The following is a 19,863-nucleotide window of genomic DNA, read 5'->3' as shown; positions in this document are numbered from 1 at the left end:
TCCAGCAGTATTATTTACCCTAGGAATATATTTATCAGTGCCCTCCAGCAGTATTATTTACCCTAGGAATATATTTATCAGTGCCCTCCAGCAGTATTATTTACCCTAGGAATATATTTATCAGTGCCCTCCAGCAGTATTATTTACCCTAGGAATATATTTATCAGTGCCCTCCAGCAGTATTATTTACCCTAGGAATATAGCAGACCAGACTCCATCACAGAGTGAGTTAATAAAAATGATATTTATGTCTTACCTGTTAAATATCTTTCTTCGAGGACGTCAGGGGCCCCAGGGATAACATTGGGTCTAGGAGTGACGTCACGACCAATCCAGCACCAGAAAGGTTAAACTTCTGGGCTGCTCAGAGACAGCCCCTGGGCTCTCACCTCCTATACCCCGCCTCCCAGGCTAGTCAGTTTTTTTCCCAAGCCAGGCAGGAGACAAGATAGAAGGAAGAGAAACCCATACAGAAACACACTCAACAAATATATGTGTATGTGTGGTTGCTCAATAGAGAAACCATAACTGTAACATGTGTAAACACCCTCAACAGAGGAAATTTTAACTAAGTTGACTCAACGGAGTAACTCTTAATGTTAATCATGAAGTAGGCGCGCCAGGGAGGGATCCCTGTGGCCCCTGACGTCCTCGAAGAAAGATATTTAACAGGTAAGACATAAATATCATTTTCTTCAGCGGTAGACGTCAGGGGCCCCAGGGATAACATTGGGATGTCCTAAAGCAGCCACCTATGGGTGGGGGCGCGCCTGGGCCGCAGCCAATACACTCCGGCCGAATGCCGAGTCTTGTGAGGTAAACGTATCAAACGCATAGAAGCGTAAGAAAGTATGAGGAGACGACCAGGTCGCCGCCTTGCAAAGTTGCTCTGCTGTCGCACCACCCCTAACAGCCCAAGACGCACCCACAGATCTCGTGGAATGAGCCCGGACGCCCGTTGGAACCGGAAGGGCGGCACCCAAGTAAGCTTGTTTGATGACAGACCTTAGCCACCGGGCAATGGTCTGCTTCGTAGCAGGCCAACCTCTTTTCTGAAATCCATAGAGGACAAAGAGAGAGTTAGATTTCCTAAGTGCTTTAGTACGACGCACATAGATACGTAACGCTCGCACTACATCTAGGAATCGCTGTTCAGGAGAAGCTTCCGGCCCCCGAAAGGCTGGGACCACTATCTCCTGATTAACGTGAAATTTGGACACCACCTTGGGAAGGTGTGAAGGGACTGTTCGAAGGACCGCCCTGTCAGGGTGGAAAACCAGAAGAGGAGACTGACAGGACAGAGCCGATAAATCTGAAACCCTCCTGGCCGAAGCAATGGCCAGCAGAAAAACAGTTTTCCATGTAAGCCAAGATAGATCCACTGATCGCAATGGTTCAAAAGGGGGACCCTGTAGAGCCTTAAGAACCAGAGAAAGATCCCATGGAGCAACCGGTGGGACAAACGGAGGTTGGATTCGCAAAACCCCCTGCAAGAAAGTGCGGATGTCCTGCAACAACGCCAGCCTCCTTCGAAATAGAATAGACAAGGCCGACACCTGTACCTTTAGTGATGACAGTCTAAGGCCGGCTTCTAAACCCTTTTGTAGAAAGGACAGAATTCGAGACAACCGATAGGTTTTTGGGTTAAACTTGCGTGAGCTACACCAGGCGAAGTAAGCTCGCCAGATGCGATGATAAGCACCGGCCGAAGAAGGCCTACGAGCTCTGAGCATAGTCGAAATCACCCGTGAATTAAAGCCTTTAGCTTTTAACAAGGCGGTCTCAACAGCCACCCCGTTAAAGACAACCGCTGCAGATCGGGATGGAGGCACGGCCCCTGCGAGAGTAGATCTGGCCACAGAGGTAGCCGGATTGGAGGGGCCACTGACAGGGCCTGCAGATCTGAGAACCAGATCCTCCGAGGCCAATGAGGGGCCACCAAGATCATCGTGCCCCCTTCTGCCTTCAATTTGCGAAGAACTCGGAGAAGGAGTGAAAATGGGGGAAAGGCATACATGAGAGCGAACGGCCACTGGGCTGACAGAGCGTCTACCATGCAAGCGTTCGGATCTCGAGACCTGGAACCGTACAGGGTGACCTGGTGATTGTGGCGAGATGCCATCAGATCCACCTCCGGTCTGCCCCACCGGTCTACCAACATCTGAAATGCTTTCGGATGTAGGGTCCATTCGCCGGCATCCAGAGTCTGCCGACTCAAGAAGTCCGCCTCCCAATTGAGGAGTCCCGGGATGAAGATTGCCGATAATGCCGGGATCTTGTTCTCCGCCCACTGGAAGATACAAGAGGCCTCCGCCATAGCTGCTCGACTCCGAGTGCCACCCTGGTGGTTGATATAAGCCACCGTCGTCGCATTGTCCGACTGTACCTGCACCGGGTGACCTTGAAGCCAAGGCTCTGCCTGGCGGAGAGCCAGTAAGACAGCTCTTAGTTCGAGAGTGTTGATGGATAGCAAGGATTCCTGTGGAGTCCAAAGCCCCTGAAAGGATTTCTGACATGTGACTGCTCCCCAACCACGAAGACTGGCATCCGTGGTGAGGAGAGTCCATTTTTGGATCCAAAAAGGCCTCCCTTCCATGAGGTTCTGATCTAGAAGCCACCATGACAGGGAACTCCGAGCTGCCGGTGATAAGACAATCAGGTGTGACCGTATGTTGGAGTATGACCCCGACCATTTCCTTAGAATTTCCCGTTGTAAGGGGCGAGAGTGGAACTGAGCGTACTCCGCCATGTCGAAAGTCGAGACCATGGAGCCCAGCACCCTCATGCAGGCATGTATTGAGACACACCTGAGCGAGAGAAGATGTTGAACTCTGGACTGCAGGGCCTTGCGGCGTATCTCCGGCAAGTAAATCCGCTGATTTACTGTGTCCAACAGGGCCCCTAGGTGAATCATAGATTGAGTAGGGACTATGGATGACTTTGGCCAATTGATTATCCAGCCATGGCGTTCCAGGACCGCCACGACCTTGGTCAAGTGTGCCTGGAGAACCTGGGGCGACTGAGCCAGGATCAACAGATCGTCCAGGTATGGGAGAATCCGAACCCCCTGGTGGCGAAGAGCACTGCACATCACTGCCATGACCTTCGTAAACACGCGGGGAGCTGTGGCCAGGCCGAAAGGTAGTGCCTGAAATTGAAAGTGACGGTCTTGCAGCGCAAACCTGAGAAACCGCCAGTGTTCTTGTTTGATGGGTACATGTAGATACGCATCTTGTATGTCGAGGGATGCCATGTAGTCCCCTGGTTGCAACGCCAGCACAATGGACCGCAAGGTCTCCATTTTGAACTTCGGGACCCGAAGGAATTTGTTTAATCTTTTTAGATTTAAAATGGGACGGAAGGTCCCATTGGGCTTCCGTACCAAGAAAAGACTGGCGTAGAAACCTGTGCCTTGTTGCGACACTGGAACGGGGGCAATGACACCTGCTGAAAGTAGTTTTTGTATGGCCTGTTCCAGGGCTACGCGCTTTTCCAAGTCCTTGGGAGAACTTGTTGAAAAGAACGAGCTCGGTGGTCGACGGCGAAAGGTTATAGAATAGCCTTTGAAGACTAAGTCTCGAACCCAAGCGTCTGTCGTGGACTCCAGCCACATGTGCGAAAACCGAAGCAGGCGACCCCCCACCCTGGGATCCCCCAGGTGGAGCGCCGGCCCATCATGCCGAGGGCTTAACCTCGGGTTTATGTTCAGCACGTCTAGTGGGCCAGGGACGTTTTCCTCTGGCCCTAGAGGGCTTTGCGGGTTGGGCCTGAGTCTTTGTGAACGACTGTCCCCTACCCCTGCCCTGGAAACGAAAGGACTGGAACGCCGGTCGAGGACGCGGAGCATGAGTGGATGGCAGGAAAGCCGCCTTTGAGGCAGCCACCGTGGCCACGATTTTGTCCAGCTCTGATCCAAACAATAGAGAACCCGCAAAGGGTAATGCCTCTAGAGTTTGTTTGGACTCAGTATCCGCTTTCCAAGAGCGAAGCCACAGGGATCGTCGAGCCGCCACTGCCGAGGCAGATGCCCTTGAAGTAAGAGTGGCTGCATCTAATGCAGCCTCTCCCAAATATAGTGCAGCTTGATGCATGATGTCAAGAATAGGAAACATGTCATCTACACTATCTCCCTCAGTAATAATATTAGTGAGGAGAGAAATCCATTTGACCATGGCCTTTGCTACCCAGGCAGATGCCAGGGTAGGTCGTGCAACCGCCCCAGTTGTTGTAAAAATCAGCTTAAGAAAGTTCTCTAACTTTCTGTCAGCGGCATCTTTAAGAGAGGCGGTTGGAATGGGTAAAGTACTGGAACGCACAATCTTAGCGATATGTGCATCCACCTTGGGAGGAGTCTCCCAGCGAACTCTATCCTCTGGAGGGAGCGGGTACAGGGAATTAAACCGCTTAGGGAGCGGAAACTTCCTATTTGGTAACACCCAGGCCTCCCCAAGGACATCCTCTAGCTCTGCAGAGTTAGGGAACACTGTCCGCGTCTGCTTGTGACGCTTAAAAGATGGGCCCACAGACTGTACTGGTTCAGAGACCTCCTGTAAATGTAACACGTCTCTAACCGCAATTACCAGGGCTTCTACATCGACTTTTGCTGTTATGTCGTTGGAGGTGTCGTCAGCATCTGCGTCGACTGTGTCGTCAACCAGCTGATCCTCCTCCTCATCAGTATCTACATCCGTATCCTGACGGGTGAGGGTAGAAGGAATCTCCCCCCGGGGCTTACGGGATTTACCCTTTAAAGAGGCACGGATGCCCTGAACTGAGTCTGCCAAAGCACGCGCCCATGCCGGCTCCTCGGGGGGGGCACATGGCCGAGACACGGACGGTCCCGGCTGCAGGGATGGTGCAGCAGAGAGCCTGTCTATTAACTGCGACATGACCTGGGTAAGCTGGGCCCAAGCAGGTTCCCCTGAGGGAGCTGCCACAGGGGGCTGCGCATGTGTTTTTATACATTGTAGGCATAACCCCTCTACAAGCTGGGGTACGCCCGCTCTGCAACGCGTGCAGGACACCAATATAGGGGCCCATGTGTCGTCACCGCTTTCCTCTGACATTGTACAAGAGGTAGCTGACTGTAACAATTAACACAATATACTTTCTGACAGGCAGTGATAGTGTTAAGACAATATGAGACACAGCACACAGACAGGGCATACAATGCAAAATAAAAAAACCTGGCACTGAGCTCCGCAAAGCACTAAGGCCGGCAGGAGCATAAATTACTGTAACCTGGTATCCTTGAAGGAGAGGTACAGGGGGGATTTGCCCAGATGGCCCGGCCGTGAAGAGATGGAACTCCAGACTGGCAGAGAGCTCTCTGTGTCCTTCCAACACGTGCAGCAGGCAGGCAGGAAGAGATCAGGGCTGGAAACCCCGTGGGTACATCCTAGCTCCTGTCTCCGGGGGAGGGGCTGTGTGAGGAGAGGCTCCCTCCCCCTGCTAGCAAATGGCCACTGGGAATATATGACTCATGTGGCGCCGGTAAAATGGCGGGGATCCGGCGCTTGCCGGGCGGCCCCGCGTACCGACGCCACTGCCCACACTCAACATCTCCCTGGTGGTCCAGCGGGACAGAGCGCTCAACACTTTTGAAAAGGCGGCGGTTCTGCCGCTTGCTAGTGCAGCCCGGCGATCCCCCTTTCGCCGGGCTGCTCAGCCGCCATTAACCATGCGCGCGCGCGCTCCCAGCGGGGAGCGCGTTACCTGTAAGCGGCTCACCGCTGTTGTCCCGGTCCCCGTTGCGGCTGTGCTCTCCAGTGCTCTAGAGCCAGCCGAACACCTCCGCTTGTGGAAACCACGTGGGTGGTGTTGGGCTGCCGGGTCCCGGGTGATGGAGCGCAGTGCAGGGGTCTAACAGACCCCCGGCGCTGCTGCTCTGTCACTGACTCCGGTCAGTGTAAAAATCAGAATAAAAAAAAAAAAATTAAAAGAAGTTTTATGCTGCTATTAAAGCAGCACCTTTCTAATGCGTGTTGGCTCCTGCCAGCACGATAAAAACTGACTAGCCTGGGAGGCGGGGTATAGGAGGTGAGAGCCCAGGGGCTGTCTCTGAGCAGCCCAGAAGTTTAACCTTTCTGGTGCTGGATTGGTCGTGACGTCACTCCTAGACCCAATGTTATCCCTGGGGCCCCTGACGTCTACCGCTGAAGAAATGGCTGCCGAGCATGAACCAGGAATCTGTGGAAGCTAGAGAGCACTGGCAGAGATTTTACATGTATAAAATCATGGCTGCTTATGCGTCTCATTACGCTAGATAAATCACGCGGAGGACGAGCGAGCATAGTCACCGTACTGTCCGTAGCAGGCCCGACTCCATCACAGAGTGAGCTAATAAAATGGCTGCCGAGCATGAACCAGGGATCTGTGAAAGCTAGAGAGCACTGGCAGAGATTTTACATGTATAAGATCATGGCTGCTTATGCGTCTCATTACGCTAGATAAATCACGCGGAGGACGAGCGAGCATAGTCACCGTACTGTCCGTAGCAGGCCCGACTCCATCACAGAGTGAGCTAATAAAATGGCTGCCGAGCATGAACCAGGGATCTGTGGGGGATAGAGAGCACTGGCAGAGATTTTACATGTATAAGATCATGGCTGCTTATGCGTCTCATTACGCTAGATCAGTGGTCTCCAACCTTTTTTGGGTCGGGAGCTACTCGCGACAAAATAAACCGCCCGAAGAGCTACTAAAGTAAAAAATGTTAAAAAATCTGCATAATATAAAAAAAAACACACTGCAATGCCCCAGACATAATATGGCACACACTGCAATGTCCAATATGTCACAAACATACCTCCCAACACTGTAGGTAGAGGAGTAGAGACATCTGCGCGTGCCGAAGGCACGCGCCAAAAATTAGAGGGTTCAGCTACTACCGTGGAACTGCTGCGAGGCTACATCCCCCATTTTTTCCGCTATGGGGGCATGGTCAGCTCTCTAAGAGCTGTAGCCACATGGGGTGCGGCCATGGAAAATGGGGGTGTGATACACATATGCTCCCAATAGTACAGTGCCAGATACACATGACCCCAATAGTGCAGTCCGTGATGCCCATTATACCTATGCCGCATACTGTGATGCTCATTATACATATGCCCCACACCGTGATGCCCATTATACATATGCCACACACATGATGCCCATTATACATATGCCCATTATACAGTACATATGCCCCACAATGTGACGCTCCATTATGCAAAGTCCCACAGCGTGACGCTCCATTAAACAGCTCCATTATACATATGCCACACATGATGCCCATTATACATATGCCACACATGATGCCCATTATACATATGCCACACATGATGCCCATTATACATATGCCACACACATGATGATCCATTATACATATGCCACACACATGATGCCCATTCTACATATGCCCATTCTACATATGCCCCACACATGATGCCCATTATACATATGCCCATTATACATATGCCCAACACATGATGCCTATTATACATATGCCACACACATGATGCCCATTGTACATATGCCCCACACATGATGCCCATTGTACATATGCCCCACACATGATGCCCATTATACATATGCCCCAAACATGATGCCCATTATACATATGTCCCACACATGATGCCCATTATACAGCTGTCACACACAGTACACACAACATGCACCCACTGTAACACACAGCACGCACACACAGTCTGTCACACACACACACACACTGTTACACATAGAAGTCACACACACACGCACACATTGCTCTCACTGGTCCTGGAGTTGTTTCCCGATACCTCTCCCCATCCATTTCCCCTGTCTAACCTGCAGGCAGCTGTAAACTGTCGGGCGGCCGCGGACTGTGAGTGCAGCTCCTCCATCATGTGTGCGGCTCCCGGTGGCTGTCAGGCTCCCAGGTCCGTCACTGCAACAACGAGGGGGGGATGTCGCCTGGCGGGGGATGTCGCGGCCAGGTCATAGTGCGGCACTGCCTCTACAGTGGGGAGAGGGCCCTCCCAGCTCCCCCCACCCACGCTGGCTGCAGACTGTCACTGGATGGCCAGGTACGGCCGCGTATGCAAATGACGCGGTCAGCGGCGCACAGTGCACGCCGGCAGGAGGTCACTATCTTGCGCATTTGACCTCCTGTCGCAAAGTGACGCCGCGAGCTACCGCAAAACACCCGGAGAGCTACCCGTCGCTCGCGAGCGACGGGTTGGCGATCCCTGCGCTAGATAAATCACGGGTAATAAAGCTTCATTATGAGCAACCAGCTGGTCCACAAAATGGTTGCTGTCCGTGAACCAGCGACTCGCGGAAGCACACATTTATAAAGTGAGTGACGACTTAGGTACAGTATTACTAAGGGGCGATGCTGAAGGGTCGTCTATTTACACTGATCAACCCGTAGCTCCAGTCCCCTACCCACACCGCAGTCCAGGTTTTGGCCCCCCTGCTGTGCATCCGGGAGCTGAGCACCTTGCAGGAGCGGAGCGACCTGCGCGCAGGACTGCTCACCATCATCTCCCCGCACCCTGGCAGTGGTGCCTGGGCTGCAGAGGAAACCCCTGCAAGCTGGGAGGACAATTGGAGGGTACCCATGGTTGCTTGTTTCCCTTGGCTGTGTCACATACACCAATAGTCAGTATGCCCTGAAAGCAGGGAGTCTCCTCTTTCATATGGTACCGGTCTCTGAGACACCAGAACTAGAGATACAGATGGAGCCAGCCTTCCCCATGCTGCCAGCGAGCCAGATTTCACTAGCTGGCGTGCACTGGCAGACGCTCGAGCATCCCGCAGGACCATAACGGAGAATCACTACGGGATGGGAGCCGCCCCGATGAGAGCGGGATGGGAGCCGCCCCGATGAGAGCGGGATGGGAGCCGCCCCGATGAGAGCGGGATGGGAGCCGCCCCGATGAGAGCGGGATGGGAGCCGCCCCGATGAGAGCGGGATGGGAGCCGCCCAGATGAGAGCGGGATGGGAGCCGCCCAGATGAGAGCGGGATGGGAGCCGCCCAGATGAGAGCGGGATGGGAGCCGCCCAGATGAGAGCGGGATGGGAGCCGCCCAGATGAGAGCGGGATGGGAGCCGCCCAGATGAGAGCGGGATGGGAGCCGCCCAGATGAGAGCGGGATGGGAGCCGCCCAGATGAGAGCGGGATGGGAGCCGCCCAGATGAGAGCGGGATGGGATTTTTTCAGACCCACTATGAGTTCTGATTGGAGTCCAAAAACATAGTAATTAAGCTTTAAGCCCATTTTAATTTATCCATAGGCTTAAGCTATGGCGATTCTATAGCAGCGTGCATGGACACCGGCGCTGCTGACACTAACACATGCCGGACTATATAACCTGCACAAACAGCGACCGTGCCGTCCCCTCAGTGATAACAATCTACAGAACCATTGCTTTAACAGGCTGTTTGCGTACATTAGTTTTATTTAATAATTTGTTTATGAGACTTGGAGGCTCACACAACAGTGTCCCTGAACTCCGCTGGTTATCCCCCCCCCCTCCCTGAACTCCGCTGGTTATCCGCCCCTCCCTGAACTCCGCTGGTTATCCGCCCCTCCCTGAACTCCGCTGGTTATCGGCCCCTACCTGAACTCCGCTGGTTATCCGCCCCTCCCTGAACTCCGCTGGTTATCCGCCCCTCCCTGAACTCCGCTGGTTATCCGCCCCTCCCTGAACTCCGCTGGTTATCCGCCCCTCCCTGAACTCCGCTGGTTATCCGCCCCTCCCTGAACTCCGCTGGTTATCCGCCCCTCCCTGAACTCCGCTGGTTATCCCCCCCTCCCTGAACTCCGCTGGTTATCCCCCCCTCCCTGAACTCCGCTGGTTATCCCCCCCTCCCTGAACTCCGCTGGTTATCCCCTCCTCACTGAACTCCGCTGGTTATCCCCCCCTCCCTGAACTCCGCTGGTTATCCCCCCCTCCCTGAACTCCGCTGGTTATCCCCCCTCCCCTCTTATCACAGACAAGGAGGCCAGCTTGCAGTGTATACTGTATATTGCATACACAGTATGTACAGTATATGACGGGCTGATACTACAGTCCCTGGTTTGGGGGAAGGCCCGAGTGGATGTACAGTGATCACTTGCCACCAGATCAGCTGATACTGTATTGGCTACTGGACATTGCTTTGCTTCTGTATACACTATTTTTATTTACTGATTTTTTGGTTTCTTTTTTTTTATTGACTCTCCCCATCTGAATTACAGGTTACAGTAACGTTACAGTTATCACTGACCATTTGCAGGAGCTTGTACTGTACAGTACTGTATATCCAACCGCTCTACAGTACTGGATTAGTGGAGCATTAGCCACCCAGTGTTGGAGATGTGTATTGCATGCTATGTCATGTTTCAGCACGCCTGTCCAGGACCCAACTAAGGCGCGACAAAACCTCTGTTTAGGTGGAGAAGATGCAACAATGAGGGAGGCTCCATCTGCAGATCTATTCCACCGCACTGTGAGGCACCAGCTGGCATTGCCTCTATAGGGCTTCAGTGTTCTCCGCTTTGTGTACCGACCCCAAGTTGCACAACCTGCAGTACTAAGACGTGGGGCTCGGAGTGATTCCGATCATGTGAGTAATCCCCTATTTCCTCCACTAGGCGATGATACGGGAGCATAGATTTTAGTCACAACTACTCATATATTATAAGACTACGGCAGGACCAATTAGCATTTATGGCATCCAGTCCGTCACAAACCAGAGATACTTCATTACTTCCCGAAACGGAAGGGGTACGCCCATTTCCTTACCTGCGAGTACCAGTCGGCGAGATCTTCTTCTTTCTTGGCTTCCAGTCCCAGCCTACAGGGAGCAAGAAAACATTTTACTACAGCAAAAGTGAACTATTTCCGCAACTGACAAGACTCACTGCAACACAAGTACGACGCCAAACAGAAATCCACCATTCAGAGAAAAAAGTCAAACAACAAAATTACAAATGGGGAAAAAACTAATCAAAATGTTTCATGTTTATGGTAAATATGGTTACGGTACGCTAGGTCGACACCCCATGGTCTATAGTAGGCAGATTGGTACTGCTCAATGGTCCACATAAGGTGCCCATACACGTTCCCATCCTGCCGTGCGGTTTGAGCTTAAATAGCATCGCATCGCATGCCCTGTGCATGTGTTGTGCATGCTTTGTGAATGTGTTGTGCATGCGATGCGATAAAAAGACAGTACAAAGAGTGTGTACTGTGCGATGAGATGCCGCATCTCATAGCACACATTGCAGCGGCAGGATCGGGACGTGTATGGGCACCTCTACTCATGGTCGACAGGGTCTAAGTGCCGACAAAAGCTTCAGGTCGACAATGGGAAGGCCGACAGTCAAACGTTAAACATGAGTTTTTCACTTTTTTGTTCCAAATGTCATCACAGTCGACATAGACTCTAAAGAGAACCGCGTCCCCTCGCACGGCTCGGCACGCGATTCTATTCTCCCACCACGCACTAGTGAATGGTAGGGCAGGAAATACCGCCTGTCGCCATGTTAGACCTTTTGACTGTTGATCATCCCATTGCGGACCTAAAGCTTGTGTCAACCTTTAGACTCCATCAACCACGAGTGTGTCGACCATTCAGTGGTGTCAACAAAATGACTGTCGACCTAGACATGGTCGACCTAGGGTCCGGATACCAGTAAATATTATTATTTTTTCTATTTAAGATGCCTAAATGCAGCATCATTTCTCTAATCGGTGTTAATGAGAAATCCTGATATACCTGGTCTGTTTCTTAGGGCCCTGCCCCTCACCAGCTCCTCCCCCTGAAGAGCCATTGGCAGATTCCTTCTTCTGACTGTCGCTCTGTTTTTGCTGCTTGTCGCCCTGTTTTTGCTGCTTGTCGCCCTGTTTTTGCTGCTTGCTCTGTTTTTCTGACTTGTTCTCTTTGTCTTTCTGCTTCTTGTCCTCGGAGCCCGTGCTGGACACTGGCTTGTACTCCGTCCCGGTCAGAGCCTTGTACTGTGCCTTCAGGTCCAGCAGCTGCTTCACCGCAGCATCCACCTTGTCCTGTGCATCGGAAATAACACATTGTGTAAGAGCTTTCTAGGCACAAAAGGCGGATTCTCACTAAAGCTGCGCAGGACGTGGAACACAATGGAAACGCTAACTGGCTCCAGATGTCACGTTATATGAAATAACATTTTCCTCATACATACTAATCTAAAATAGACTCCCATCACTCTGTGCCTCCACAGCGCGCTGTCTGCTGACTACACGTGTGATGTGATGGGTTATGGTATATCAGACTCCTCCCATCACTCTGTGCCTCCACAATGCAGCCATGTATGTGCTGTCTGCTGACTACACGTGTGATGTGATGGGTTATGGTATATCAGACTCCTCCCATCACTCTGTGCCTCCACAATGCCGCCACGTATGTGCTGTCTGCTGACTACACATGTGATGTGATATGGTATATCAGACTCCTCCCATCACTCTGTGCCTCCACAATGCCGCCACGTATGTGCTGTCTGCTGACTACACATGTGATGTGATATGGTATATTAGACACCTCCCATCACTGTGCCTCCACAATGCTGCCGTGTATGTGCTGTCTGCTGACTACACGTGTGATGTGATTGGTTATGGTATATTAGACTCCTCCCATCATTCTGTGCCTCCACAATGCTGCCATGTATGTGCTGTCTGCTGACTACACGTGTGATGTGATGGGTTATGGTATACCAGACTCCTCCCATCACTCTGTGCCTCCACAATGCTGCCATGTATGTGCTGTCTGCTGACTACACATGTGATGTGATGGGTTATGGTATATCAGACTCCTCCCATCACTCTGTGCCTCCACAATGCTGCCATGTATGTGCTGTCTGCTGACTACACGTGTGATGTGATGGGTTATGGTATATCAGACTCCTCCCATCACTCTGTGCCTCCACAATGCTGCCATGTATGTGCCGTCTGCTGACTACACGTGTGATGTGATGGGTTATGGTATACCAGACTCCTCCCATCACTCTGTGCCTCCACAATGCTGCCATGTATGTGCTGTCTGCTGACTACACATGTGATGTGATGGGTTATGGTATATCAGACTCCTCCCATCACTCTGTGCCTCCACAATGCTGCCATGTATGTGCTGTCTGCTGACTACACGTGTGATGTGATGGGTTATGGTATATCAGACTCCTCCCATCACTCTGTGCCTCCACAATGCTGCCATGTATGTGTTGTCTGCTGACTACACGTGTGATGTGATGGGTTATGGTATATTAGACTCCTCCCATCACTCTGTGCCCCCACAATGCTGCCATGTAGGTGCTGTCTGCTGACTACACGTGTGATGTGATGGGTTATGGTATATCAGACTCCTTCCATCACTCTGTGCCTCCACAATGCTGCCATCTATGTGCTGTCTGCTGACTACACGTCTGATGTGATGGGTTTTAGTATATCAGACTCCTCCCATCACTCTGTGCCTCCACAATGCTGGTATGTATGTGCTGTGTGCTGACTACACATGTGATGTGATGGGTTATAGTATATCAGACTCCTCCCATCACTTTGTGCCTCCACAATGCTGCCATGTACGTGCTGTCTGCTGACTACACGTGTGATGTGATGGGTTATGGTATATCAGACTCCTCCCATCACTCTGTGCCCCCACAATGCTGCCATGTATGTGCTGTCTGCTGACTACACGTGTGATGTGATGGGTTATGGTATATCAGACTCCTCCCATCACTCTGTGCCCCCACAATGCTGCCATGTATGTGCTGTCTGCTGACTACACGTGTAATGTGATGGGTTATGGTATATCAGACTCCTCCCATCACTCTGTGCCTCCACAATGCTGCCATGTATGTGCTGCCTGCTGACTACACGTGTGATGTGATGGGTTATGGTATATTAGACTCCTCCCATCACTCTGTGCCTCCACAATGCTGCCATGTACGTGCTGCCTGCTGACTACACGTGTGATGTGATGGGTTATGGTATATTAGACTCCTCCCATCACTCTGTGCCTCCACAATGCTGCCATGTACGTGCCGTCTGCTGACTACACGTGTGATGTGATGGGTTATGGTATATTAGACTCCTCCCATCACTCTGTGCCTCCGCAATGCTGCCATGTATGTGCTGTCTGCTGACTACATATGTGATGTGATGGGTTATGGTATATCAGACTCCTCCCATCACTCTGTGCCTCCACAATGCTGCCATGTATGTGCTGTCTGCTGACTACACATGTGATGTGATGGGTTATGGTATATCAGACTCCTCCCATCACTCTGTGCCCCCACAATGCTGCCATGTATGTGCTGTCTGCTGACTACACGTGTGATGTGATGGGTTATGGTATATTAGACTCCTCCCATCACTCTGTACCTCCACAATGCTGCCATGTATGTGCTGTCTGCTGACTACACATGTGATGTGATGGGTTATGGTATATCAGACTCCTCCGATCACTCTGTGCCACCACAATGCTGCCATGTATGTGCTGTCTGCTGACTACACGTGTGATGTGATGGGTTATGGTATATCAGACTCCTCCCATCACTCTGTGCCTCCACAATGCTGCCATGTCTGTGCTGTCTGCTGACTACACATGTGATGTGATGGGTTATGGTATATCAGACTCCTCCCATCACTCTGTGCCTCCACAATGCTGCCATGTATGTGCTGTCTGCTGACTACACATGTGATGTGATGGGTTATGGTATATCAGACTCCTCCCATCACTCTGTGCCCCCACAATGCTGCCATGTATGTGCTGTCTGCTGACTACACATGTGATGTGATGGGTTATGGTATATCAGTCTCCTCCCATCACTCTGTGCCTCCACAATGCTGCCATGTACGTGCTGTCTGCTGACTACACGTGTGATGTGATGGGTTATGGTATATCAGACTCCTCCCATCACTCTGTACCTCCACAATGCTGCCATGTATGTGCTGTCTGCTGACTACACGTGTGGTGTGATGGGTTATAGTATATCAGACTCCTCCCATCACTCTGTGCCTCCACAATGCTGCCATGTATGTGCTGTCTACTGACTACACGTGTAATGTGATGGGTTATGGTATATTAGACTCCTCCCATCACTCTGTACCTCCACAATGCTGCCATGTATGGGCTGTCTGCTGACTACACATGTGATGGGTTATGGTATATCAGACTCCTCCCATCACTCTGTGCCTCCACAATGCTGCCATGTATGTGCTGTCTGCTGACTACACCTGTGATGTGATGGGTTATGGTATATTAGACTCCTCCCATCGCTCTGTCCCTCCACAATGCTGCCATGTATGTGCTGTCTGCTGACAACACGTGTGATGTGATGGGTTATGGTATATCAGACTCCTCCCATCACTCTGTGCCTCCACAATGCTGCCATGTATGTGCTGTCTGCTGACTACACCTGTGATGTGATGGGTTATGGTATATCAGACTCCTCCCATCACTCTGTGCCTCCACAATGCTGCCATGTATGTGCTGCCTGCTGACTACACGTGTGATGTGATGGGTTATGGTATATCAGACTCCTCCCATCACTCTGTGCCTCCACAATGCTGCCATGTATGTGCTGCCTGCTGACTACACCTGTGATGTGATGGGTTATGGTATATTAGACTCCTCCCATCACTCTGTGCCTCCACAATGCTGCCATGTATGTGCTGTCTGCTGACAGCATGTGTGATGTGATGGGTTATGGTATATTAGACTCCTCCCATCACTCTGTGCCCCCACAATGCTGCCATGTATGTGCTGTCTGCTGACTACACCTGTGATGTGATGGGTTATGGTATATCAGACTCCTCCCATCACTCTGTGCCTCCACAATGCTGCCATGTATGTGCTGCCTGCTGACTACACGTGTGATGTGATGGGTTATGGTATATCAGACTCCTCCCATCACTCTGTGCCTCCACAATGCTGCCATGTATGTGCTGTCTGCTGACTACACGTGTGATGTGATGGGTTATAGTATATCAGACTCCTCCCATCACTCTGTGCCCCCACAATGCTGCCATGTATGTGCTGTCTGCTGACTACACATGTGATGTGATGGGTTATGGTATATCAGACTCCTCCCATCACTCTGTGCCTCCACAATGCTGCCATGTATGTGCTGTCTGCTGACTACACGTGTGATGTGATGGGTTATGGTATATCAGACTCCTCCCATCACTCTGTGCCTCCACAATGCTGCCATGTATGTGTTGTCTGCTGACTACACGTGTGATGTGATGGGTTATGGTATATTAGACTCCTCCCATCACTCTGTGCCCCCACAATGCTGCCATGTAGGTGCTGTCTGCTGACTACACGTGTGATGTGATGGGTTATGGTATATCAGACTCCTCCCATCACTCTGTGCCTCCACAATGCTGCCATCTATGTGCTGTCTGCTGACTACACGTCTGATGTGATGGGTTTTAGTATATCAGAGTCCTCCCATCACTCTGTGCCTCCACAATGCTGGTATGTATGTGCTGTGTGCTGACTACACATGTGATGTGATGGGTTATAGTATATCAGACTCCTCCCATCACTTTGTGCCTCCACAATGCTGCCATGTACGTGCTGTCTGCTGACTACACGTGTGATGTGATGGGTTATGGTATATCAGACTCCTCCCATCACTCTGTGCCCCCACAATGCTGCCATGTATGTGCTGTCTGCTGACTACACGTGTGATGTGATGGGTTATGGTATATCAGACTCCTCCCATCACTCTGTGCCCCCACAATGCTGCCATGTATGTGCTGTCTGCTGACTACACGTGTAATGTGATGGGTTATGGTATATCAGACTCCTCCCATCACTCTGTGCCTCCACAATGCTGCCATGTATGTGCTGCCTGCTGACTACACGTGTGATGTGATGGGTTATGGTATATTAGACTCCTCCCATCACTCTGTGCCTCCACAATGCTGCCATGTACGTGCCGTCTGCTGACTACACGTGTGATGTGATGGGTTATGGTATATTAGACTCCTCCCATCACTCTGTGCCTCCGCAATGCTGCCATGTATGTGCTGTCTGCTGACTACATATGTGATGTGATGGGTTATGGTATATCAGACTCCTCCCATCACTCTGTGCCTCCACAATGCTGCCATGTATGTGCTGTCTGCTGACTACACATGTGATGTGATGGGTTATGGTATATCAGACTCCTCCCATCACTCTGTGCCCCCACAATGCTGCCATGTATGTGCTGTCTGCTGACTACACGTGTGATGTGATGGGTTATGGTATATTAGACTCCTCCCATCACTCTGTACCTCCACAATGCTGCCATGTATGTGCTGTCTGCTGACTACACATGTGATGTGATGGGTTATGGTATATCAGACTCCTCCGATCACTCTGTGCCACCACAATGCTGCCATGTATGTGCTGTCTGCTGACTACACGTGTGATGTGATGGGTTATGGTATATCAGACTCCTCCCATCACTCTGTGCCTCCACAATGCTGCCATGTCTGTGCTGTCTGCTGACTACACATGTGATGTGATGGGTTATGGTATATCAGACTCCTCCCATCACTCTGTGCCTCCACAATGCTGCCATGTATGTGCTGTCTGCTGACTACACATGTGATGTGATGGGTTATGGTATATCAGACTCCTCCCATCACTCTGTGCCCCCACAATGCTGCCATGTATGTGCTGTCTGCTGACTACACATGTGATGTGATGGGTTATGGTATATCAGTCTCCTCCCATCACTCTGTGCCTCCACAATGCTGCCATGTACGTGCTGTCTGCTGACTACACGTGTGATGTGATGGGTTATGGTATATCAGACTCCTCCCATCACTCTGTACCTCCACAATGCTGCCATGTATGTGCTGTCTGCTGACTACACGTGTGGTGTGATGGGTTATAGTATATCAGACTCCTCCCATCACTCTGTGCCTCCACAATGCTGCCATGTATGTGCTGTCTACTGACTACACGTGTAATGTGATGGGTTATGGTATATTAGACTCCTCCCATCACTCTGTACCTCCACAATGCTGCCATGTATGGGCTGTCTGCTGACTACACATGTGATGGGTTATGGTATATCAGACTCCTCCCATCACTCTGTGCCTCCACAATGCTGCCATGTATGTGCTGTCTGCTGACTACACCTGTGATGTGATGGGTTATGGTATATTAGACTCCTCCCATCGCTCTGTCCCTCCACAATGCTGCCATGTATGTGCTGTCTGCTGACTACACGTGTGATGTGATGGGTTATGGTATATCAGACTCCTCCCATCACTCTGTGCCTCCACAATGCTGCCATGTATGTGCTGTCTGCTGACTACACCTGTGATGTGATGGGTTATGGTATATCAGACTCCTCCCATCACTCTGTGCCTCCACAATGCTGCCATGTATGTGCTGCCTGCTGACTACACGTGTGATGTGATGGGTTATGGTATATCAGACTCCTCCCATCACTCTGTGCCTCCACAATGCTGCCATGTATGTGCTGCCTGCTGACTACACCTGTGATGTGATGGGTTATGGTATATTAGACTCCTCCCATCACTCTGTGCCTCCACAATGCTGCCATGTATGTGCTGTCTGCTGACAGCATGTGTGATGTGATGGGTTATGGTATATTAGACTCCTCCCATCACTCTGTGCCCCCACAATGCTGCCATGTATGTGCTGTCTGCTGACTACACCTGTGATGTGATGGGTTATGGTATATCAGACTCCTCCCATCACTCTGTGCCTCCACAATGCTGCCATGTATGTGCTGTCTGCTGACTACACGTGTAATGTGATGGGTTATGGTATATCAGACTCCTCCCATCACTCTGTGCCTCCACAATGCTGCCATGTATGTGCTGCCTGCTGACTACACGTGTGATGTGATGGGTTATGGTATATCAGACTCCTCCCATCACTCTGTGCCTCCACAATGCTGCCATGTATGTGCTGTCTGCTGACTACACGTGTGATGTGATGGGTTATAGTATATCAGACTCCTCCCATCACTCTGTGCCTCCACAATGCTGCCATGTATGTGCTGTCTGCTGACTACACATGTGCTGGGTTATGGTATATCAGACTCCTCCTATCACTCTGTGCCCCCACAATGCTGCCATGTATGTGCTGCCTGCTGACTACACGTGTGATGTGATGGGTTATGGTATATCAGACTCCTCCCATCACTCTGTGCCTCCACAATGCTGCCATGTATGTGCCGTCTGCTGACTACACGTGTGATGTGATGGGTTATGGTATATCAGACTCCTCCTATCACTCTGTGCCCCCACAATGCTGCCATGTATGTGCTGTCTGCTGACTACACATGTGCTGGGTTATGGTATATCAGACTCCTCCTATCACTCTGTGCCCCCACAATGCTGCCATGTATGTGCTGCCTGCTGACTACACGTGTGATGTGATGGGTTATGGTATATCAGACTCCTCCCATCACTCTGTGCCTCCACAATGCTGCCATGTATGTGCCGTCTGCTGACTACACGTGTGATGTGATGGGTTATGGTATATCAGACTCCTCCTATCACTCTGTGCCCCCACAATGCTGCCATGTATGTGCCGTCTGCTGACTACACGTGTGATGTGATGGGTTATGGTATATTAGACTCCTCCCATCACTCTGTGCCTCCGCAATGCTGCCATGTATGTGCTGTCTGCTGACTACATATGTGATGTGATGGGTTATGGTATATCAGACTCCTCCCATCACTCTGTGCCTCCACACTGCTGCCATGTATGTGCTGTCTGCTGACTACACGTGTGATGTGATGGGTTATGGTATATCAGACTCCTCCTATCACTCTGTGCCCCCACAATGCTGCCATGTATGTGCTGTCTGCTGACTACACATGTGATGTGATGACCTTCTGCAG

The 19,863-nt window shown here is 51.1% G+C and overlaps 1 protein-coding gene across 5 annotated transcripts in view; it reads right to left on the bottom strand.

The window, feature by feature from the left end:
- EPRS1 (glutamyl-prolyl-tRNA synthetase 1) overlaps window positions 1-19,863 on the bottom strand; it is a 260,057-nt gene that overhangs the window by 129,556 nt on the left and 110,638 nt on the right. For all 5 annotated transcript variants that reach the window (XM_083175138.1, XM_083175140.1, XM_083175139.1 and 2 more), the window contains 2 exons: window positions 11,732-12,018; window positions 10,756-10,807 (listed from right to left, as the gene is read on the bottom strand). In XM_083175138.1, the coding sequence (XP_083031264.1) occupies window positions 10,756-10,807; window positions 11,732-12,018 (339 nt within the window). The remainder of the gene's footprint in view (window positions 1-10,755; window positions 10,808-11,731; window positions 12,019-19,863) is intronic.

This window comes from Crinia signifera, chromosome 3 (genome assembly GCF_055691185.1).
Source record: "Crinia signifera chromosome 3, ASM5569118v1, whole genome shotgun sequence".
NCBI classification, from domain to species: domain Eukaryota; kingdom Metazoa; phylum Chordata; class Amphibia; order Anura; family Myobatrachidae; genus Crinia; species Crinia signifera.
Note: the sequence above shows the minus strand (reverse complement) of the source record. Positions and strands in the feature narration are given on the sequence as shown.